The sequence below is a fragment of the Ziziphus jujuba genome, chromosome 11 (assembly GCF_031755915.1).
Source record: "Ziziphus jujuba cultivar Dongzao chromosome 11, ASM3175591v1".
In the NCBI taxonomy this organism is placed as follows: Eukaryota; Viridiplantae; Streptophyta; class Magnoliopsida; order Rosales; family Rhamnaceae; genus Ziziphus; species Ziziphus jujuba.
Window position 1 is genome coordinate 4,958,485 of NC_083389.1, and position 23,950 is coordinate 4,982,434.

Below are 23,950 nucleotides of genomic sequence, written 5' to 3' on the forward strand. Positions count from 1 at the left end.
ATATTGGGCATTAGTAGGAAATGAAGAGAGGAAAAAAATGGGACCGGTTTGGCCTTGATCAGTGGCCGGAGGTGGAAGAAATAACCCGGTGAAGAATCGGGTCGGTAGTGGTTTAGGTGTCAGGACCCGTCCAAGTTCCCCACCGGAACCCTAGACAAGCCCTGATCCCAGGGAAACCCTACAGGACCCTCCTGTGGAAAATCCGGCAGAACCTCCCCTAAGGAATGGACTTACCACAAAATTCCCTGCACTGAAAACACACTTCTATAATTGTCCTCTTATTCCTCCCACAGTACTACAAATTGGTTCCACAAATTTCAGCACTCCAAAATAAATACAGTAATCCAGTGCAATTTAAATACATAAGTGTCCCATACAGTATACAGAGCTTTATGACATACTACAAAGTATAGAATACAGCAAGAGTGAAAGAAATATTACAACTGCAGTAAAAGAAGAACAAGGTACTGCACAAACTAATACAGCGAGGAAGATCAAGTCCGCTCCGAGTGAACACCGACAACCTGGTACCTAGAGGAACGGAATTTAAGAGTCTGAGATGCTAATCATCTCAGTGAGCGACCCTACTACTATACAATATAATACCACGGTAATAGGTACATAAATAATAATTATTTGGAAATAATATTTTCTCTCAAAACCCTTACAATTCTCTCAGTTGGAAAGGTTCCCCTTTTAAAACATTTTCACAAAACCCTTTATTCATATTCCCCGAAAACCAAGACATCAAATAAATATCCGAACGGTAATAATTAATTTTTTTAAACTCCAATACAGTTTTAAAACGTTTTATTTTTAAAACATAGTTCCGAAAATCAGTTGATGCACCCACTATATACCAGTGGCACCAACAGTACCCAGCGTCCCGAGGTACCGCCAGACAGGAGGTTATAGAAAGAAACCGGCATACGGTCGCGTGGCGTCCCACTGCGCCGTTGCTAACCTGGTGTCCCGGCCAAGGGGGGGTGGCCACCCTCTCCGATGGCAACCACAAGACACCATCATAATATCACCTGCGCGCTACTCACACCCACATGCGCGCTAATCATATCCATGTGCACAATATCCATATCACATATACCATATCACATATAATCAGAACACCAGTACGTGCACGGTGCATCTAAAAATCATGAAATCCGCAAATTTAAATTATAAAACAAATTTCACATTTTTCATAAGCATAGCGGGCATAATCCATCCGCTTGAACCGGGAAATTCTCCACAATTTCTTTATAATCAATACCATAAATTCCATGATTTTCAAATCCACCAACTCCCAAAATCCATCAATTCAAATATCCACATTTTTTCCAAGCATAAATAATTTCTCGAAATATCATAATCAAATCTCATAAAATTCCATGGGCATATTTTATAAAAATTGAAATCACCAACATAACCAAATATTTTCTTTGAAATATTTGAAAATCAAATCATGCCCAATTTAATATTAAAACCACAAGAATTTCAAAATTCGCAAAACCATAAAATAATTTCACATGGCATAATTTGCAAAATGCACATTTTCTTAAATCCAATAAATTCATAAATAATTCCACAATAAATTGAATAAATATTTGGCACATAGAATTTAAATTCCAAATATTTAAATCACACACATATTATATTCACAAATTAAATTTCCCAAAATTAATTTGAAGGTGGGTCACTCACCTTATGCACGTATCTCAATCAAGATCCTCCGTAGGATCGACTCTGCTACTCGCACGTGCACCTAAAACATCCACAGTACCAAACCACAAATATTAATATTTTATTCGGGAAATTCCCAAATGGGTACCCGGGGAGCGAACACCAAACGATAACTAAAAATTATGAATTATATACCGAATCGAAGCTCGAGTGATGCTAATCACAGATCCGGTCTTAATATCCGATGATCGTACCCGACGGGGTCGAAATTTCGTCGGGAAGCTTTTCGGGTTTCGGCTCCGCAATTCTCCCAAACCGTCGCGAATTGGCGGAAACGGATGCCGGATTCGGGTTCAGGAGGTCGAACACAGCAGACTGGAGCCGGCCGGAAAACTGGGTACTCGCCGGAACAGTACTTTCCGGCGAGCCGCCGCGGTCACCGGCACCCGTCGCCGGCGGCGGTGCGTGCGGTGGCCGTTGGTCGTGAAATTTTGCAGACTTGTAGATCATGAGGAGAGCAACCCAACGGGACCGGCGGTGAGCAAAACGGAGGTCGGACGGCGGAGAAATCACCGTTTGAAGATTTCCGGCCCCTCGCCGGAAAATGCTCCGATCCTGGCGCGTCGGTGGTCCGATGGCCGTGATTTTTGGTGGGTCGGCCGGACTTGAGGAGAGGAGGATGGGTGTACGGCGCGTGTGGCCGGAAAATGGCCGGAAGTGGGTCGATTTGCGGTGGTCGGCGGTGGAGGGGAAAAACTCGCCGCCGAACTTCGGACGTCCGATCCCAGCGCATCCGGCGGCCGTTCGCCGTGAAATTTGGAGGTTTTGCCGGAAATGAGGAGGGCAACCTTGCTGGCAGGCGCGTGTACAGTAACTCGGCCGGAAAGTTTGAAAATCTCCAGTGGCCGGCGACTCTCGCTCTCTCTTTCTCTCTCTTCCCCGAGAGTTTTAACAAATAAAAACCCCTGTGTGACACTGTTCATGCCACGTGGACCAATCAGAAGCTGACACATGGTGTTACTGTACACTTAAGCCAGATATATTAAAATAATACGGTACCCGGCGAATTTCAAACGTCCGTAACTTTTTAACCAAATGTCCGATTTAAGCGTGCCGCTAGTCTATGAACTCGTATCGACGAGTACTTTACAACCAACAAGAGTCAACTCAAAATTACATCACAAGAAAAAGTCAACTCCCGGAACCTTTTGGACAGTTTGCACTTCAACTTGTTTCGCCCATAACTTTCAAACCGTAGCTCCGTTTTCGACGTGCTACTAGTCTACGAACTCAGGGCGTCATGCACTTCGCCACGGTACCCTAGTCAACTCAAAATTCCAACTAGAGCAAAAAGTCAACTTTTGACCCGCTCGGTCAACGGGCAACCTCGGTCAACGTGCAAGGATTCCGGTGCGATTTGGGACGGGGTGTTACATTAGGCGGGTTTATTTTTTGAAGATTTAGGATAGATTGATATTGGGCATTAGTAGGAAATGAAGAGAGGAAAAAAATGGGACCGGTTTGGCCTTGATCGGTGGCCGGAGGTGGAAGAAATAAACGGGTCAAGAATCGGGTCGGTGCTGGTTTAGGCGGATTCGGGTCGACCCGGACAAGGGTTGAAGATGGATTGAACAACATGTCGTCTGGGATGAACGACACCCAGACGACACGTCGTTTTTTTTTTTTTTAATTTTTATAAAAAATGTTTTTTTTTTGGGTATAGATATATATATAGAATTGAAGATAAGAGAAAGAGAGAGAGAGAGAGAGAGAGAGAGAGAGAGAGAGAAATTAATGTAGGACCGAGCTTCATGAGAGAAATACTTTATGATTATTTTTTTTGGGAAAGAATGAGAGAAAGAGAGAGAGAGAGAGAGAAATTAATAGTAATTCATAAAGGAATGTAATACCGTCAAGAATTCCCTATTAGATTTTTTTCCTTGTATTCATATACAAAATAATGAAATATATTATGAATTTTATGTCACAAATATGTATGAAAACTAGGATGGCGTTTATTTGATCCAAAAAGCATAAAAGCATCCTGTCTAGATAAAGATAATATGTTTTAACGGTTGTTGACTAAGACCAAAAGGACCCTTACAAGCAGCAACATCAACATACCCATCCTTTCCACAAATTCCAACACATGCTGAAACCCTTAAATTACCATAATATATATATATCAGAGAGAGAGAGAGAGAGAGAGAGAGAGAGAGAGAGAGAGAGAAAGCAAAAAGAAGTGAGGTCGCCGACTACTAGAAGACTGCACTTTGTTCTACAAATAAATAGAAAAGAAAAAATGCTTATACATGTCAAAACTCTCCAATGGGGAATAAACTGTACAGTATCAAAGTGCTCTTCCTCTGCTGGCTGATGCTATTGCTATGGATATGTTAAAACTAAAACCTCTCAAGTGTGCATATAATCACAAGAAGCACCCTTCTTGCAATGACCACTCTCATGATACTTGCAAACTCTCTGTCCCTTAAACGGAGGCCTTGAAGAACCTCCCCCTCCCCCTCCCCCTCCATTACCAAACGATGACTGCCTGTTCCAAGGTTTATTACCCCCACCATAACCAGAATCCCCACCGTGAGATCCTCTATCCCTCTGATTTGAGTATCTATCTGCATTATGATTCCGTTCGCTTCCCCATTTCCCTTGGTTCCCTGTTGGTGCGCCCCAACCCGGATTTGGATTTCCTGGTGGTGGCCCTTGATCAGGAGAAAAGAGAAAAATACTTTATGATTAATTAGAATTGAAGTTGAGAATTCCAGAGTTAGTACTTTCTAAAGGTATAGATATATATATATATATATATATAGAGAGAGAGAGAGAGAGAAAGAGAGAGAGAAGATCGATGCATAAAATTTTAGGTACATGGTTAGCTAGAAGCAAACACGCAAACACTTTATCCCACAAAAGAAAAAAATAAAAAATTAAAGAAGAAGAAGAAAGAAAGATTTAGATGGCATGCACACTGCTATACATTAAATGTTCAATAAATGTTATGGCATGCACAATATCCTTAGGAAGAGAGCGTATGAAATTGAGGATTGCGGATATTTATACATGTATGTATACATAGTTGACAATGTTGTTAAAGGTAGATAAAAGTTTATTAATGTTGTCAATGTACATTTGTAGGTTGTACTTTATAATGGCACCAAAGAGGAACTTGCGACGTCAACCGAAGAAGGGAGTTAAGAAGGTGGAAAGTAAGAGACGCGGTGGTAGCACAGCAGCAGCACCCGACTCTAAGCGTCAACGTACTACTAGGCAGAAATCCAAATCTGAGACGGAAAGCACCAAACTTCGAGGGCACGTTCCACTTTCCTCTCCCCCATCTGATACGGTAAGTTTTATATTCATTTAGGTTGTTTTGTGCGGTAAATGATAAGACATGTGACAGTATTTATTCATGAATGTGAAAACTGAAGAAAAACTTCACCCGATGGCCATCGGTAATTGCCGATAGGCCATCGGGCTTTTTTTTTAGTTCATTGTAGGTTGATTACCGATGGTTTCATCGGTAATTACCACTTGTGCAAAAATGTGAACCCATATGTCTTAAGATTTAGTTGGAAATTATTATTATCAAGTTAGGGTGGAAAAATAAGGTATGATTAAATCGTTGATGTCAGTTCCATTTATGTAATTCATATTGCAGCCCATATATGCTCCAAAGGAACGGATGTTGCAGGATGCCGATATAAATAAAGGTAGGGCACATTCATTCGGGAATCCAATAGGGGCGAACAAAGTAATTACAAGTGTCCTCACAAGTGAGCAGCTCAAAAAGTATAGACAAACATGTTTTGGACACTTACTTGACATGAAGAACCTCCGGTTCTCTGGTCAGTTAGTGCATCACCTGCTTTGCAGACAAGTTGAGTCCAACAATCCAGAAGTACTGGAGTTTAACTTCGGCGGATCTGCCGTGCGGTTTACGAAGTGGGAATTCGCACTCATTAGTGGGTTAAAGTTTTGTAGGTACCCTTCGATATATGATATGCAAATTTCCAAAGGAAATGAGCTGCGCACGAGGTTGCTAGATGACAGGAGTGACTTGAAACCGCCCGAACTGGAATGACTATTCAAGGATACACTTTTTGTGGATGATTGGGATGCTGTTAGAATTGCGTTACTATATTTCTTAGTTCATGGTGTACTCGGAATGGATCCGAAGGTTCAAATAAAAAAAAATTCATTGATTTGGTTGCTGATCTCGACGTCTTTAATTCCTACCCTTGGGGCATTCTGAGCTACAAGGAGACGATCAACTCATTCCACAATGCATTCCAGCAACGAGGACGAGGACGTGCAGTAAAGAATATATCACAGTATTATGACCTAAAAGGTTTTCCATTGGTGTTTCAGGTACGGTAAAATATTTAATACATGTAGCGTTTACTTAAAATTTATATTTAATAACCTATAATTTGTATTTTGTAGGTGTGGGGGTTTGAAGCAATCCCTGATTTTGGTAACCAATTTGTCGACCGGTTGGAAACCCGTTGTCCGAGGATCCTTGGATGGCATACTCCAAGGCAACCGAACCATTTTGCTGTCCATAATTGGTTCTCCTCCAATAGCAATATAAGGCAAATTTTGTTTAGACTACATGGTACGACTACATTCAAGTTACATTACCATAGTCAGTTTCCAAAATTACTATTTTTTCCTTTCTTCATTGCATGTAGTATGTTGTGCACTGGACGTTAGATGCTACCGATGAGGAGAAGACTATGGATTACTGGCGAACAATAGCAGTTGACACACATGAAGTTCGCTACACGTCACCTCCAATTGTAGCACCGATAGTTGGCGCTAAAGATGCGTCCAAAGCTGGGGAGCATTCTAGTGGCCCTCCAGATGCTAATTTCAGGGTATGCAATTGTTACTTGCACGCAAATTTGTATTTCATATGTTGTACTAATATATGTTGACTTATGTTTTGGATATTGATATTGATTAGCTTGCTTGCTTGGAGGCAAAAGTTGATGAATTAAATAAAGAGATGGCAGCGTTAAGGAAGATGCTTAGTTTTGTTATTGACCAACAAAAGCATCAGGTATCATTTAGACAACTCAGTATACTTTACTTTAGTGCTTCAGCATTATTAAATTACATATTGTAATTCAGCAATTATTTGTTGTTAGAGTTTGGGAACTGCAAAAATAATCATTGTGTTTTGCAGGCCGAGCATCATATGCATAGCCATTCACCGTCATCTTCGGTTAGACCATCATCCCCTGTGGCACCGTCTGTTGGAGAGCGAGCTGAAGAATTTGATGCACCCATAGACGGTTCCAATGGTAGGAAGGAGGATGATGATTGTACTACACCTGAGCCTATCGTACCTGGAGGACCCTATGTGGAGGATTCCTGGGCTTTGGTGCCATATCGACCTTTACATTTCGGGTGGGATATCGGTGCTTCAGCTGACAGTCCACATCATGACCAATCAGCTGAGATTGAGGTGGAAGATCGGAAGCATAACATTGGTGATACAAGCTGATTCGGTCGAGTTTACCACCAGTCACATCACGTCATCTCTCCTTACACCGACCCGTGTAAAAAGAAGGTCAAATTTAATCTTACTCGACCTATTGATGCATCAAAGGAGAGGGCGTTCGATGAGTGGTATAGGGTGGCACCGAAGGAAGCAACCGTGTGTACATCTTATATGACGGTGGGAAAGGAATTTTTTGCTGAGCTACTGACCGATGAAGGATGGTTGAATTCCGATGTAAGTTATATGTTTTATGTTCATGCAAAATCATTGTGGTCCTATGTTTGGAATGATGTTTTATTTATCACCTCGCACTTGTTACTTATTTCCTTTAATGTGGTTTTGCAGCATATTGACACTATTTTGTATTTCATACGAAAAAGACGGTTTGATAATGAGAAGATGTTCACCAACACCTATGCCATATTAGACGTGTTATTTTGGGTAAGATGATGGGATGTTACTGCGTTGCTTAATGTTATATTGATGATATTTTATATTGTATATATTTCATTATTTGGCAGTCATCCATCAAAGGGCGTTATCCCATATGGAGGGCATCTCGTAGCACATATTCATGTGATGCGACCCTTTGTAACTATGTGCGTGGGAGGTCACCCAAACCTAGCGTGTCGTGGCGGATATGTGATTATGTAAGTCCATACATATATTGAAAAAAATTCTCACTAAGTTTCCCATTTTGTGGATAATAAGGTTATGTTCTAATTTGCAGGTGTACATCCCTGTCAACAATGGAGGCGCGCATTGGTTGGCAGCATGTGTGGACTTGAAGGCCCGGCATATTGATTTATACGATCCAAATATGGGAAATAAATATGTCCAGAATAGAGAGTTGAAGAATGCGGAATGCCTTACGTATATGCTGCCTTACCTATTGAGGGATGGGGGATATTACGGGAAGAATCCGGACGTGTCTCCCACTTTAGATCCATTCACAATGACCATGATCAAAGATGCACCCCGCCAAGATAATGGGTATGAATGTGTTGTCATTTCAAACAACTTGTATTGCTGCTGTTTTTTATTGTGGTTACGTGTGAAAATACACGTAGTTGGTTTTCATTAATACTAATCATTAATGCTATTCTGCAGGGGTGATTGTGGCGTCTACGCTCTGAAATTTATTGAGTACATGAGTAGTGAGGAGAACCCTTCATTTGGTCCGCAAGACATTATGTTTTTTAGTAAAAAATATGCTGTTGATTTGTACTTTAATAAACTTTCAATGTAGATCGTATGTTTAATGTTATGACGGTCTATACTAATGTTATACTAATGTTATCTTAATATGCTGAACCTATCTTTACTAATGACAACCGTTGAAAAAAAAAGAAAAAAGATAAAAGATAAAAAAAAACCCTCGGTTGTGGTAAAAATTAAAGGAAAGATGATTATCGATGGTGCATCGATAATTCCCGATTCACCATCGGTAATTACAGAAACGCTTTTTCGTAACCAATAAATAAACCATGGAAAAATTACCGACGGTTTCGTCAGTAATTTCCGAATGTGTACAGTCCATCAAGTTTTACCAATTTATCGGGCCCCACAAGTTCCATAATGTGTGTTGAATGCAAAAACATGGCAAATAGGGATTCTAAAATTGTACTAAAGAGAGAAAATCCCAAAATTTCATAAAATATATCAAATTTTGCAAAAAAATTGATGACCGTTCACCCTCGGTAATTCCCGAGGAAATCGTTGGTAACCACTAAATTCCTTCAGGAATAATTACCGACAGTTTCGTCGGTAATTCCCGATGGTGTACAGTTCATTATGTTTTGCCAATTTTTTGGACCCCACAAGGCCCCTAAGGTGTGTTGAATGAAGAAGCATGCAAAACATGGATTCTATAATTGTACTAAGGAGAGAAAATCCCAAAATTTCATAAAAGTGTATCAAAGTTTGCAAAAAATTAGTATACTGTTCACCCTCGGGATATTCCCGAGGAAATCGTCGGGAAACTACAAATACCCTCTAGAAAAATTACCGACAGTTTCGTCGGTAATTTCCCGAGGGTGTACAGTACCTATTATTTTGCCAATTTTTTTTACCCCACAAGGCCTCTAAGGTGTGTTGAATGAAAAAACATGCAAAACATGGATTCTATAATTGTACTAAGGAGAGAAAATCCCAAAATTTCATAAAAGTGTATCAAAGTTTGCAAAAAATAAGTATACTGTTCACCCTCGGGATATTCCCGAGGAAATTGTCGGGAAACTACAAATACCCTCTGAAAAAATTACCGACAGTTTCGTCGGTAATTTCCCGAGGGTGTACAGTACGTATTATTTTGCCAATTTTTTTTACCCCACAAGGCCCCTAAGGTGTGTTGAATGAAAAAACATGCAAAACATGGATTCTATAATTGTACTAAGGAGAGAAAATCTCAAAATTTCATAAAAGTGTATCCAAGTTTGCAAAAAATACGTATACTGTTCACCCTCGGGAAATTACCGACGAAATTGTCGGGAAACTACAAATGCCCTCTGGAAAAATTACCGACAGTTTCGTCGGTAATTTCCCGAGGCTGTACAGTACCTATTATTTTGCCAATTTTTTTTACCCCACAAGGCCCCTAAGGTGTGTTGAATGAAAAAACATGCAAAACATGGATTCTATAATTGTACTAAGGAGAGAAAATCCCAAAATTTCATAAAAGTGTATCAAAGTTTGCAAAAAATTAGTATATTGTTCACCCTCGGGATATTCCCGAGGAAATCGTCGGGAAACTACAAATACCCTCTGGAAAAATTACCGACAGTTTCGTTGGTAATTTCCCGAGGGTGTACAGTACCTACTATTTTGCCAATTTTTTTTACCCCACAAGGCCCCTAAGGTGTGTTGAATGAAAAAACATGCAAAACATGGATTCTATAATTGTACTAAGGAGAGAAAATCCCAAAATTTCATAAAAGTGTATCAAAGTTTGCAAAAAATATGTATACTGTTCACCCTCGGGAAATTACCGACGAAACTGTCGGGAAACTACAAATGCCCTCTGGAAAAATTACCGACAGTTTAGTCGGTAATTTCTCGAGGGTGTACAGTACCTATTATTTTGCCAATTTTTTTTACCCCACAAGGCCCCTAAGGTGTGGTGAATGAAAAAACATGCAAAACATGGATTCTATAATTGTACTAAGGAGAGAAAATCCCAAAATTTCATAAAAGTGTATCAAAGTTTGCAAAAAAATAAGTATACTGTTCACCCTCGGTAATTCCCGACGAAAGTGTCGGGAAACTACAAATGCTCGCTGGCAAAATTACGAACGATTTCATCGGTAATTCCCGAGGGTCTACAGTGCATGATAATTCGTCCGTAATAACCTCTGTAATATTTGATGTACTGTAAACCATCGGTAATTACCGACGAAACAATCGGTAATTTTCCAGAGGGTTTTTTTTGGGATTACCGACGATTTCCTCGGGAATTACCGAGGGTGAACAGTTGTCATTTTTTTGCAAAATTTGATATGCTTTTATGAAATTTTGAGATTTACTCTCCTTAGCACAATTATAGAATCCAAATTTTGCATGTTTTTGCATTCAACACACCTTAGGGGCCTTGTGGGGTAAAAAAAATTGGCAAAATAGTACGTACTGTACACCCTCGGGAAAGTACCGACGAAACTGTCGGTAATTTTTCCAGAGGGCATTTGTAGTTTCCAGACAGTTTCGTCGGTAATTTCCCGAGGGTGAACAGTATACGTATTTTTTGCAAACTTGGATACACTTTTATGAAATTTTGGGATTTTCTCTCCTTAGTACAATTATAAAATCCATGTTTTGCATGTTTTTTCATTCAACACACCTTAGGGGCCTTGTGGGGTAAAAAAAATTGGCAAAATAGGAGGTACTGTACACCCTCGGGAAATTACCGACAGTTTCGTCGGTAATTTTTCCAGAGGGCATTTGTAGTTTCCCGACAGTTTCCCTCCTAACAAGTCTCATTTGGACATACTACCATGGAGCCATTCATGTAAAAGTGATTGATACCATCCATTTAAATTATCATCCTTCCTTACACATCATATTGACACGAGAATCAAGTACAAAAACTAAAAACAAAATCTGAATATGGAAGAAATTGGATCATTTCACAAATATGGAAGTTTCCTTTTTTTTTTTTTTCTTTTTTGTTTATTACATTTTGGTATCTTTTTTTCTACGAAAATCCAGCTGAACACAACTCTATAATTCCTATGTTCCAAGATTATGTATAAGATTCGAAACATATTGGATACAAAGTCCTACAAGGTAGCAGACACGGCAAGACTTTGCTGGCATACCTCATGCTGAACCAGAATCCTGATATCCCAAACAAAAATATATAAAAGAAAGAAAAAATTTGTGAAAAATTAAGTGAAAATTCAAACTCCAATGCCTGTTATCAACTGGCCCAGCATGAAGGATTCTTTTCACATATACCAGGTTAGGCCATCTGCCTCTATGCTAATAAGCCTTTGCAATTCAAATTTTTTTATGATGTTGAAGAATGATGCCTAAAATTCACACAGCAGCATGCATCTCTAGCCGTCTTCGTGCTAAGATTTTCAAATTTGTTCAGAATGCTTTGAAGCAACCTGTGTGTCCACCGTTCTTGTGTCATGCTTTCTCTTGCTTCGTCTCTTTGATCTAGATGTGCGAGTCTTTGTAGGATGCTTTACAGCATGCTCTTGGATGCCCAACACTACATTTTCATTGGTAGGGAGTTCAGGAGGGGCATCAGGCCATGATGTGCGTTTTGATGGTACATTGACCTCCAGAGGAGGATCAATTATCCATCTGTAAAGAGACCACACTAATTTCAAATGCATGTGCATAGGAAGAGATTCTGCTAAATGAATTTTAATTAAATAGGCAATTGACTGTCATGATTTTTGTGTGTCAATGATATATATTGAAATTTAGATGGCTTGATGAGGGGTGGGGGGAAAAAAAGCATTTCTATATGACAAAATTATTGACTAAAGGTAAAGATTTGCTGAACCAAAGTAAAATAAAAAGAAGCATGCTACATAAAATCATAGTACAATTATATAAGTCAATTGTTTAAAGGATTGTAGTCAAATTGCAAGTAAGAAAGCCCTTGGGAATGAGGTCAGAGGACTGAACAGAAATACATTGAAATGCCACACCAATACCACTTGACCACTTGAAACAATGCAATGACATTCACTTGAAAAGAGAAGTTGAGCATCATTGTCACATTCACAGGTAGGTTACTAATTTTAAGTTCTACCCATGTGTGATATTCAAAATCACAATTTCACAGCCACAATTTTATGCTTTGAAAATAAATTAGAAACGCATAGTACTTAGAAATTGAAGGATATAACAGCAGAAAGTTTAACATGACAAGATTATTACAAAACATTTCTACCAATTGTATATGATCATTGGCACTGTTGACTCCATCTATGCTTCAAATTTTTTAAACAACCATGACAGCTTTCAGAATGCAAAAACCATATGCACTATAAAATGGAAAATGGATTGGAGACACAATAGGAAAGAAGATATGGTACCTGTAGGGCCAAACCATAACCGCCATTCACATCTTGCTCGAAATAAAGTAACTGGAAAATAAAGCAATTAGATTATAAATTTAATGTCACACCAGCAACACAAAAGAAAATGCAGATGCAGAGAGAGAGAGAGAGAGAGAGAGAGTTCATAGTCATCAAACATGGTATATAAACAATTTAAATGCAAAAATATGAAATATACATACCTTAAATTTGCTTTGTGCATTTGAAGTAACTCTTTCTACAATACCACACTCGGCTTGTTGCTCGTTGATCGTAACACCAAAGAAATGAGCATTTTGCTTATCCACCTGCAACAAAACAAAATCAACCAAATGGAAAATTCTAGAAAGAATGAAAGTCCATGATAACAAACATGAAAGCACCTTTCCACTAACTGATGACAGAATGGAATGTATCCCTAGTTGGCTGTACGCCATCCAGCATCATATCATCATACATATCTCTCAGCAAGAAATGCCTACCACCACCGTTATTAAAAAAAAAAAAAAAACCAGAACACAACTTTCACAATTTCTCCCAAAAAAAAAAAATTCCCAACACCACTAAAAGAAAATCAAAATTAGAGTTGTTGCCTACCTGTTGCTTCTGCTTCTGCTCCTAGGGCTCTCTAAAATCCTGCAGTTTTCTCTCTGAGTTGCCTCTTCACCATCTCCTTCAAAATGCGCAGTCTCCACGCTTACAATCCGACCGATTCATGAAAGGAAACAGAGGGCTCCTAAGGTCTGGTTATGGATAAAGAGATGGAGGGGAAAAGTCGAAGAAAGGAAAGAAAAAAACATATAAAAAAAAAACACATAAGGGTATTTTGGGATTTTAAAAGATTGGAGGGGTAGATCAAAAAAGAAATGAATTGAGGGGGCAAAATTCATAAAGCTCGGTCCTATGGGGGTATTGGGCCAAATTCCCCAAAAATTAATCATTTATATTAAATTATAAAATACTAACACTACCACTAATAATAAATTCATAATCAATAATATTTTTTTTTGAATTAACGTAATGTATCATAAGAAGAAAATTATTGAAATTTGAAGAAACATGTTGTTATCCCATTGTACTCAATTCAAACTCGCAATGCCGGTGAACTTGCTAACTGGATATATATATATATATATATATAAATAAACATCTCTTCCCTCAGCCTCAACACAAAACATGCTATATATTTACATTGTGTGAAACTCTCTCATATCTTTAGTGACTTTGTATACCGTCATTATTATTATTATTATTATTATTTAGGCATTTTGTAGACTTGTAGTACAATGATTCAACTTTCTATTGCATTGCCTGATTGGATTAGCATTGTGGAAGGTGACCACCGGACCATATTAAGAACAAAGGAATTCTTCCGCAGTTGGAACACCGTTTTGTGACTTTTTGTCTACTGTCTACCACTGCATCCACGTACATATCCAGTCCTTATCCTCATTTTGGGCCCTCTTTTATCCCTTCTAGTGCAGAAACGGCCCATACTCAAGCTTGGGGCCTTCTGGGAATCCATATCTTACTCTTGTCTTTGAGAAGTTCTATGGAAATTAAAACATGTCCTTTTGTTTTTTTTTTTTGTTTTTTTTTTTTTTTTGAAATAATTTATCTAAATTATAAAATATCTAAATTTTTTTTATTTTTTATAATTCGAATATGTATTCTCAAACAGAAAATGTTTAACAACTAAAATTAATTCTCTTTGTCGATTAAAACATGTCTTAGTTTACCTTAAAATGGATATAAAATTGAAATGTAGAGAAATAAATTATAAAATAAAGGAGTAAGAGCATCAATTTTGTAATTTACACTGGAAAATAAAAAAGAAAAAAGAAAAAGAAAAAAGGACAGAAGAGGAGGTATAGTATAAAAAAGAAAGCGTGGGGAAATAAGGGTCCTCTTTGGTTGGAGGGGTTGGAATTGGGAAATCAAATAAGGGGGATAGGGAAGAAAGGTTGGGGGGGTGTTTTGTTTTGGTGTCTCCGTTCTCCAAAATGCAAATGCTCTCTTTCCAATAACACGCACCCCCCTTCTTCTCCCTCTTTGACCCGAACAGGGCCACTGAGCGAGAGATAGAAGAAGAAGAAGAAACAAGCAGCATCACACACACAGGACACACAGAGACGCAGAGGGCGGGTCTTCTCCATGGACTCCTCAGCTCCCGTCGAAGTCCGCCCACACATCCCTGACAAGGAGTCAATGGTCGACCCTTTCTTGGTTGAGGCTCTCCACAACCCTCGTCATCGTCTCACCCGTCTGTATCTTCTTTCTTTCTTTTTTTTTTTTTTATTTTTTTTTTAACCCTAATTTCCACTCTTCAATTTAGATCTGTTTGTTTATAGTTTGCTTTCTCAATTCTGCCCTTTTCTTCTTTTTTGGGAATTCCTTTTGTTTTCTTTTGGGGCTTTTGACATTTTCTTCCTGTGCAATTTCCCCCTTTTTCCATTCAATTGAATTGGGTTTGGGGTTTGGGGAGGCAGTTTCGGATTTAGTTTTACAGCGGATGGTAAATGGTTATCTCAGATCTGATCTCAGGTTCATTTCTTAATTCACCTTTCTTTGGTTGAATTCAGCAAAACATATAAAGCATAAAATTTTGCGTCTGATGGTCCATGCGACCTGGTTTCTGGATGGTATTGAATGTCTGACCTGCTCTTACGAAATTTGCTGCATTAGGCTTTGCACTAAGTTGTTGGTTCTTTTCTTTTTTCTTTTTTTCTTTCTTTTTTTAGGGGGTTCAAGTCCCGGATAACAAGTTGGCATTTTTCTGAAGGAAAATTTGGTTCGTAGATGACTTTAAGCTATATTAGCTGCTTGATGCTCCCATGCATTCTTCTCTAACTTCCATGTTGTGTTTTATTGACCGTTTTGATTTTAAGATCTAAGTCCCCTGTCATTATAAGGTTTCTTGATTTTTTTAGTCAACCTTCTAGTCAGTCAGCAATGAAGTAATTAAAGTTGATAGTGCCTTTGCTAATGTTCTTATGGCGTAGCAGGCATAGTGGTTTGTTGCTTTTAGTGCTTATGGCTCTAAGTACCCCTTACCCTATATATATATATATACATATATATTGTTCAGAAATCGTTATTTGCATGCTTTTGTAGAGAGAACTAAAATGCTAATATTTTCCTTGCTTGGGTGAAGTTCTTTTGTTCATATGTGTTAAGTATTGACTTATTAGAGGTGGATTTTCTGCATTTTTGATGTTTCTTTGAACCATATTGTGGTCTTTATGTTTTTTGCCCTTTCTTTCTTTGTCTAATTTTTGTATAACGCCTACATTTTTCATTATATCCATTTTGTCTCCTTGTACATGCTTTATCCATTGGTTTTGTAGAGTACTTGGTGATTGTTCGGTCTATGACAATATGAATGTCCATTTTTATAGTTGACATGCAACCCCACTTGTCCATTTTTATAGTTGACATGTAACCCCACTTTTCAGTTTTGCGAATGGAACTTGATATCCAGAGATTTCTGCACAATCCTGATCAGCAGCAGTTTGAGTTCCAACATTTTCCAACATCCTACCTTAGGCTTGCTGCTCATCGTGTTGCTCAACACTATGGTCTGCAAACTATGGTACAGGATACTGGGTTAGATGGTCAAGGAAATAGGATTTTGGTGAGAAAAACAGCAGAAAGCAAGTACCCAGCCGTTCGTTTATCTGAAATACCAATGAAACAATTGGAAAACGATAAACCTGAGATGGTTAAAATTGCCATCAGACGTAGGCCTAATAGATCTTTAAGCGAAGCCAATGAAGCTGGGACCAAACGAAATCCTGTGAGAAGTGTAGAAGAGAGAAAAGAGGACTATGATAAGGCACGTGCACGTATCTTTAGCAGCCCTAGCATTTCTGACTCAGATGATAAATTGTCTCAGGTCCCAATGGATGGGAGAACTTTAGGTTTGATCAGTAATGATAATGAAGGATGCAGAAACTCTGTTGTTGATGGAGAGAAAAATACAAGTATCAGAGATGTTACTTCTTCATCTCGAGTTGCCATTTTCAGAGATAGGGAAAAGGATCGTACTGACCCAGATTATGATAGGAGTTATGAAAGGTAAGTAGCTATCTTTAATGATTACTTTCGGGTCGGGGCATACTGTGATAGCTAATTGTGCGTTTATCTATTATTGCTCACTGTTGTGTCATGCATACCTTGAGCACTGTTGGTTATGGTTCTGAAATTTTCAATGTTTACTCTTTCTTTTTACACACCAAAAGCATATGTTTGTTTATAATGCTATTTGTTAGGGATGATGGGTGGTGGGTTTCTTGGATGTTTGAGGGCTTTTGACGAGAAGCTATTGTATATTGACAATGCTTTTTCTTTTCTGTTTTGTTACTTGATATCATTCTTTGTTCTAACTCTTGGTTTGGTATAAATTAAATTTTCTTGTAGGTATGTTAGGAATCTTCCAGGCAATCAAAATCTCAACTTGGCACCTTTCAATGTGCAAAAGATTCAACCTCCATTTGTGCAGTATGATGCTGTTTTCTCTGGTCAGATGCCAAGGACTCAGGCATCACTCAGCTATGGGCCTCCTTCAACCCCAGCTATCAACCCTTTTTGTGCTATGGGATTGAATCAGACAACCAGGGATGCTTCATACATGCAATGGTCGACTGCTGCGATGGTGTATGCACATTCATATGACCAGTTTAGACATGCTGGTTTTCAGGTAGGCAATAAGGCCTTGATTACAGCATCCAGTATTTCCACTTTTACTCGGGGGTTTGTTATATTTTGTACTGTTTATTTAGGCAGCTTTCCTGCAAAATTCATGAATGTTATTCTGGGGGAATTGAACTTCCTCGTTCTATGTCAGTTATTGTTATCTTTCGAGTGTGACCGGCTGTGTTATCTGAGCTTTCAAAGCATTGTGGCCGAATGGCTCTTAATTAACCTTATTGTTTTTGGTCTTCTCTGCAGGCTCCATTCTGTCAGCAACCCCTAAGCTTTGATTATTCGCAGAACCATTAGATGACATGTGGATGGGATTGTATTACTAGATATACATTCAGAATTTCTTTATATATATTTAGGACTGCTTTTAAGTTAGGTGCATTGTCTGAGACTTCTTGTTACCAACAGTTAATAGATTTGTCTTATTTTCTCTTATTTTTTGGTTTTTTGTTTTTAAATCGATTTGGAGCCTATATTAGTAAGGGAGTGTAATGGTACTACTTTTCGTTGGACATGTGCTATTTAATGAAACACTGATTCATTCGGGATGCTTTGACGTTAAATTAGATTTAATCACAGGTGAAAAATTGGGGTGCTTTGATTTTAAATTAGAATTGATCCCAGATTTCACCGACAATATCTTTCAAACAATAAATCAAAAATACAACAATTTTTCAAAATATGTATGCATGTTCAAATGTTAAAAGAGTATGGTTAAAGACGACTATGTTGATCGTACGGTTTGGGCGGTGCAAGGAGTAATGTAAATGAGTTTTATTATTTGTGTTCAAGGATGATGGCCACCAGCAGATCATAATTGAAATAATTAATAAAATTTGAAAATGTTTTTTAACAAAATTTTTTATTTATGTTTTTTATTTTAATTTTTCTATAAATATTTATTGATTTATTTGTAGTTTTTTTGTTATATATAAGTTATCTATTTTTTAGATATTATAATAGTGATATAAGAATATATGTTATATATAATTAAATTTATATAATATTGAAATAAAGTGTGGTTTTGATTTTTTATCAATTTTTCATATTATAATTAAAATAAATAGTTTCGTTGGAATTTTTTTTAAATAAAAAATATAACACATTTAAAAATTTTTTAGAGATGCTCTGAGATGGCAATTATTAGTTAGCTATATAAGTTTTGTATTAGATTTCACTAGCAGATCATAACTGAGATGGCAATTACTAGTTGGTTATATTTAGCTATGTATTTTTTTTTTTTATATTAAAAATCTAATATGGAGAATAGGAAAAGTGAATTTCAAAATAGCCATTTAAATAGTTAAATGGTGTATGATGATTATTTTCCTTTCAAAATAATCATTTAAATTGTTTAATGGTATATGATTTTTGATATATGATTATTTTTTTTTTAAATAACCACTTAAATTTAAATGATATATATGTTCTCATATAATAAATACAATATTTTATTACTTAAATTGTTAAAAAACGTTAGAAAACTTTCATTAGTGATAAATATCATATTTTATTATAAATATATGAATTGATTGACCCATTAATATTTATAAGTAGAGTATTTATAAGTAGAACGCGATAAATGAGAGCTGTGAGTGTCTACATTCACATAAAAAAAGTAAAAAACAAATGGCCACTTACCCATGGGCTGGCAGCCAAGGGTCTCAACTTAAACCATGCAATTATGAGTGGAAACAAAATTAAGAGTCCGATATCTACTTATAGTCAGAAGATTGTTATCAATGAAACTAAGAAAAAAATTAAAAATTATCGTGTTTATTTATTAGAAATCCATGGATGATTATTTGTAGTCGTATCCGGTATCTCAAACAAAATTTTTTTATTGGAACATGCAACGGAGTGCGATGGATCGTGGTACAGGTTGTTTTTCTATATGTAGTATTTTGCACACCCCCATCAACGTTATCAATAAATAAAATCTATAACAAATACTTTTGAAATCCCAATCATTTGGTGAGAGATCCAGATGTCCTCCACTTGCACAGACTTAAGCTAGCATGTGAAGCCTGCACCGCCCACCCCAGTATTATTATTAATTTTCTAATTAAGCAAAAACGTTTAAAAAAAACACAGTGCCTCGGTTTAAAAAAGTCAGGTACTCGCATATAGAAATAGGAAAAATGGGAAACCCCCAGGAAGTTGACAGTGTGTCTCCTCTCTTCTCCTTCTGTCAGTGTGTTGTTCTTAAGCTTAGCTTATTTATTTTGGAGTTGCCATTGCATGCCATGCCATGTCCAACGCCACATTCCTCAAATCGTTTTTCATTTTATTCCTTTTGTCATCAAATATCATTATCACTTCATTATCTTAAGCTGCTGAGTAAAAAAAATATTATCATTACCCTACTAGGCAGGAAAGAGGAACACATATGGAGGTCTTTCAAATTAACATAAAGGAGATCAACAGCGGCTAGACACGAGATAAAGCAACAATGATTATGATTATCTTGTATACTGTAACTATACAATCATAATGAATAATGATATTTGTTTTATGAATGAATGAATGCAATAAGAGATCCAATCGGAATCTGAATCTGACACAAAAGAGGACCATCATCTCAATTTATCCAATCATTCCAGTTGCGACCCACCGTGGCATTCTAACTTGTACTCTAATTTCTCATTTTACTTAGACAATCAAAGGGGTACCCTATTTCAGGTAACTTTGCGACTGTGGACTTGCCCTTCTGGCAATTAATTTTTAAAAAGCTTGGAGATCATAAGCTAATACATTAAACTTGCAAAATAGCTTACAAATGCTACTTGTACATTTACCTCCACAGCTGAATTGAAACCCCACTAGTCCATGCGAACAGAAGATCAGCAGCTGAAACTTCATCAAAACAATTGTTAAACATCTTATCCACTCACCATTGACCTTCATACTTTCCTAGTCACACTATCTGTCTCTTCCGCTTCTTAATAACAACAGCAAATTCATCCATTCGAACTAAATAATTAATTAAAATATAGAGAACGCCAAACTTCAACTTCATATGTGTCTACCATGCCGACACTCCCAAGTGAAATCTCAAATGACATAGAATAGCTAAGTCTTACTTAACTCTTACATGCAAGGATATAAGCCATTTGAAATTATCAAAGTACAAATTGGAAATAATAGTTAATACAGCTACTTCATGTAGCATGAAGATAGGCCAACATTCTAATGCAATCGGAATAGTTTTAACAGGCCCCTCAATATTGTGGGGGTTAAGTCTTCTACAAAGAGACACACAATGTACAACACGTACACTTTCATCTCTACATACACTAAACTAAGAAACACAAGGCACAACTCTTACAAGGAAGATGTTCTTGGACGAAGCCAAGAAACACAGCATTAGACGTCCCAACCAAGTTATTAACCAACCCATGTTTAGCTTCTTAGAAAACATAAATAGACTTGCCACCTTTATTTATTCTCACCTACAAGCTCAAAATTAGTCAACTTTGTTGCTTCAGCCATTCCCCTACCATTAATTACCAACCACAGGACCTCCCCAGCAAGAAAGACTCAGACTGTGAAGTGAAAGAAATCCAGCCGATTCCCAAAATTAAAAGGTATATGCAACCTCCAAGAAACTCGAATTCATCCATTATGATGACTGACACCATCAGCGTAGCTGCCATATAAGAGTTTCGAAACATCGCTCATTGTCGCTTGAGTGGCATCATGACCAAATTTCCGCCACCAGAAGTCGACAAGGACAAAATTTACACATGAAGAAACCCACAGAGCAAAGGGACAACGCAAAGGACACTAATGATATCAAATCCTAATTACTCATAAAGGATGGTGGTGAAACATACCCGACTGGCAACGTATGTGTTACAAGCAAAATACTTTAGGAACTGGAAATGGAAATTCAGGCATCAATCCCAGCCCCTACCAGTGACTAGCAACAAGATCATTGAAGATTAACTAACATTAACGATGACAACCAGTCTTCTGAACCCACTCTAACAAATACCCCACCGGACACCAATTACTTCACATGGACCTGGACCTGAAATCAAATTGAACGAGAGGCAACTAGACTGAAGAAAGCAAATACATTTTACCCAAATATTTAATTTTTAATCATCCCCAGTTGGAAAAAGAGTAAGAACCTTCCTCCCCCCTCCTCCTCCTCCTCCTGCTGCTGCGTTAGCCGACTCCAAGTCCTCCACATAACCAGGCACTGGATTATGCACCGCTGCCGACCCCATCCTATGAACCGGCTGTGACTGCCTTGCAAGGAAAGAATGCTCGAATTGGCCGTTTGTTGGGGAACCAAAATGGCCGACCTGCCGGTGATAAGGCTGCGGCTGAAGGGGACTGTGGGCCGCAGCGGCTGCAGCGGCGGCCATCTGCTGCTGATGGTGGTGGTGGTGGTGGTGGTGGTGCTGGAGAGCAGCCACGGGTACAAAAGGCAAGAAATGATCGGAATTGGGGCGACCGGGATGCAAGAAGTGGGGAGGGACAGGTGAGCTGGCGAACAAATGGTCGGTGGCGGGATCAGCGGAGGCAGCGAGGGCGGCGGCGGCGGCACCGGCTCCAGCGGCACCAGCGGCAGAGCCACCGGATAATCCCTGCATACGCTTGAGATAAAGGCGGTATTTTTGCAAATGGCTGGCAACGTTCTCTCGGGTCAAGCCGTCGACACTCATGAGCTGCATTATGGTCTTGGGGACGGCATTCTTGATCCCCAAGTGAGCGACGGCGTCTACAAAGCGCTTATGGAGCTGGGGGGTCCAAACGAGGCGTGGGCGCTTAAGGGTGCGGGCGGGCTCCTCGCCGGCGGCCCCGGAGCCCAAATCGGCGGAATCGGCAAAATCGGGAGGTTGGGGGGTGGCGGTGGCGGAATTAGGGGGGAGGGGGTTGGAAGGAGGGGGTGGAGGAGGGGGAGGAGGGGGCTGAGGATGCTGCTGCTGCTGCGGCTGGGGTTGAGGATGAGGATGAGGATGAGGAGGTTGGGCTTGCGCTTGGGCTTGCTGGTTATTATTGCTGGAATTGGGGTTTCGGATGTCAAAAGCCAGAGCCAGATCAGGGGTTATTAGGGTTTGAGACAGGGGCATCAGCTCCTCTGGGGATGGCAGGTCTTCCTCCCACCTTGAGAACCAATTCGACTCATCTTCTCTCATTATTATTTTTTTTCTTCTCTTTATTTTTTTTTTAAAAATTTTTTGCTTTAGCTCTCTCTCTCTCTCTCTCTCTCTCTCTGCCTGCAACACTGCAAATCAATCAATCAATCAATCAATGAACTCGGGTGGGTGGTCCGTGGTCTCACCCAAATTCCAAATTCCACCGGTTGCTTCTTTGCACTGCTCCTTTGTGTGATGTTGTTTTTGGGTAAAAGCAGAAAGCTTCGCTTCCTATAACAAATAACTAATAAGGTGGAGAAGATGGGGGGTTGTTGGAGTGGCAGCAGTGGGAGTGTAATCTCACAAAGCCAACAAAAAGATGTCTGCTTTTTTGGTTTATTTTGGGGAGAATCTAAAATCGCAATCTCAATCTCAATCTCAATCTCATCATCAATCTCAATCTCATCATCAATCTCAATCTCACTGCTATATGTGTGTGTGTGTGTGGAATTGATGAGAGAGATAGAGGGAGAGAGAGAGAGAAAGAGAGAGAAAGGGGTTGGAATTGAGAGAAAGAAGGAAGAGGGTATGCGGAGAGAGGTTCGAGGTGGATCTTGTTATTCAGCTTTTTATGAGGAGAGGGGTACTGGCACTGTTGCTAATGCTGTTGCTATGGTGCTTTTCCTTTTATCTTATGGATTTTTAACCTTTGATTGTTATTTATCTTTATTATTTTTTGTTTTTTCCGGGATCTGGGGTGGTCTTATAATTTCTCTCTTTTTTTCTACAAAATAAATAAATAAATAGGTGGGCGATTTTAGCATTAGATGTTGAATTCAGGACCTGAACTTATCATTGCGAAGGAACAGTGTTTGAAAGCAAAGAGAGAAGACCAAAGAGCAAAGATCAGGAAAAAGATGTACAAATTCTCTCATCATCATCCTACAATTTCCCAAAAGTCTAGCGCGTGTCGAGCACGACCTCTTCATGTCTGTCAGTGAAACGGGAATGTTCTGTTTTCTCCATATGATATCTGTATTATTATTCTGTCACCAGGGGCGGGGATGGGCTGGGCTGGGCTGGGCTGGCCAGAAGAGGTGTTACTGTTGGATGCCGTTGTTGGGTATGCATGAACCCAACCCAACCCAACAAACACGGTCAAAAGATGGGTTTCCGCAGAGGAAGGCCAGGCAAGAAATGAATACAGCACCCAGCTCTCCTACTCATATTATGTTGGCGCGTGTCATCACACGCACAGTGGAGGAGGGTACGGATTAGAGTTTCAAAAAGATAGCTTTTTCGTACGGGTGCTTGGCTTTGAGGTTTTTTGGGGGATTTTTAGATGAGATTAGATTAGGAAAAAGATTAGGGGGAAAGGAGAAAGAATTGCAAAGTTTGGGATATTG

The 23,950-nt window shown here is 38.8% G+C and overlaps 2 protein-coding genes and 1 long non-coding RNA gene across 5 annotated transcripts; 2 read left to right on the top strand and 1 right to left on the bottom strand.

Moving 5' to 3' along the window:
• Positions 1 to 7,186: 7,186 nt before the first annotated feature.
• On the top strand, positions 7,187 to 8,146 carry LOC132800086 (uncharacterized). The gene is made up of 3 exons (XR_009634985.1): positions 7,187 to 7,432; positions 7,544 to 7,848; positions 7,929 to 8,146. It is a non-coding gene; the product is annotated as an uncharacterized LOC132800086 (long non-coding RNA).
• A 6,499-nt stretch (positions 8,147 to 14,645) lies between these two features.
• On the top strand, positions 14,646 to 17,889 carry LOC107431548 (uncharacterized). 3 transcript variants are annotated; one of them, XM_025066504.3, is made up of 6 exons: positions 14,646 to 15,013; positions 15,240 to 15,294; positions 15,492 to 15,541; positions 16,206 to 16,827; positions 17,170 to 17,449; positions 17,701 to 17,889. In XM_025066504.3, exons 1-6 carry the CDS (start codon positions 14,905 to 14,907, stop codon positions 17,749 to 17,751), a joined length of 1,167 nt encoding a protein of 388 aa, XP_024922272.3. In that variant the 5' UTR covers positions 14,646 to 14,904; the 3' UTR covers positions 17,752 to 17,889. The 3 variants fall into 3 exon arrangements, with proteins under 3 accessions (XP_024922272.3, XP_015897982.3, XP_024922273.3); XM_016042496.4 differs by lacking the exons at positions 15,240 to 15,294; positions 15,492 to 15,541 and having other exon boundaries at positions 14,647 to 15,013; XM_025066505.3 differs by lacking the exons at positions 14,646 to 15,013; positions 15,492 to 15,541 and having other exon boundaries at positions 15,234 to 15,294.
• Positions 17,890 to 20,533: 2,644 nt separating this feature from the next.
• Positions 20,534 to 23,456, bottom strand: LOC107431546 (transcription factor MYBC1). The gene has a single exon (XM_016042489.4). The coding sequence runs from the start codon at positions 22,602 to 22,604 to the stop codon at positions 21,558 to 21,560; it is 1,047 nt and encodes a 348-aa protein (XP_015897975.4). The 5' UTR covers positions 22,605 to 23,456; the 3' UTR covers positions 20,534 to 21,557.
• Between the last annotated feature and the right edge of the window lie 494 nt (positions 23,457 to 23,950).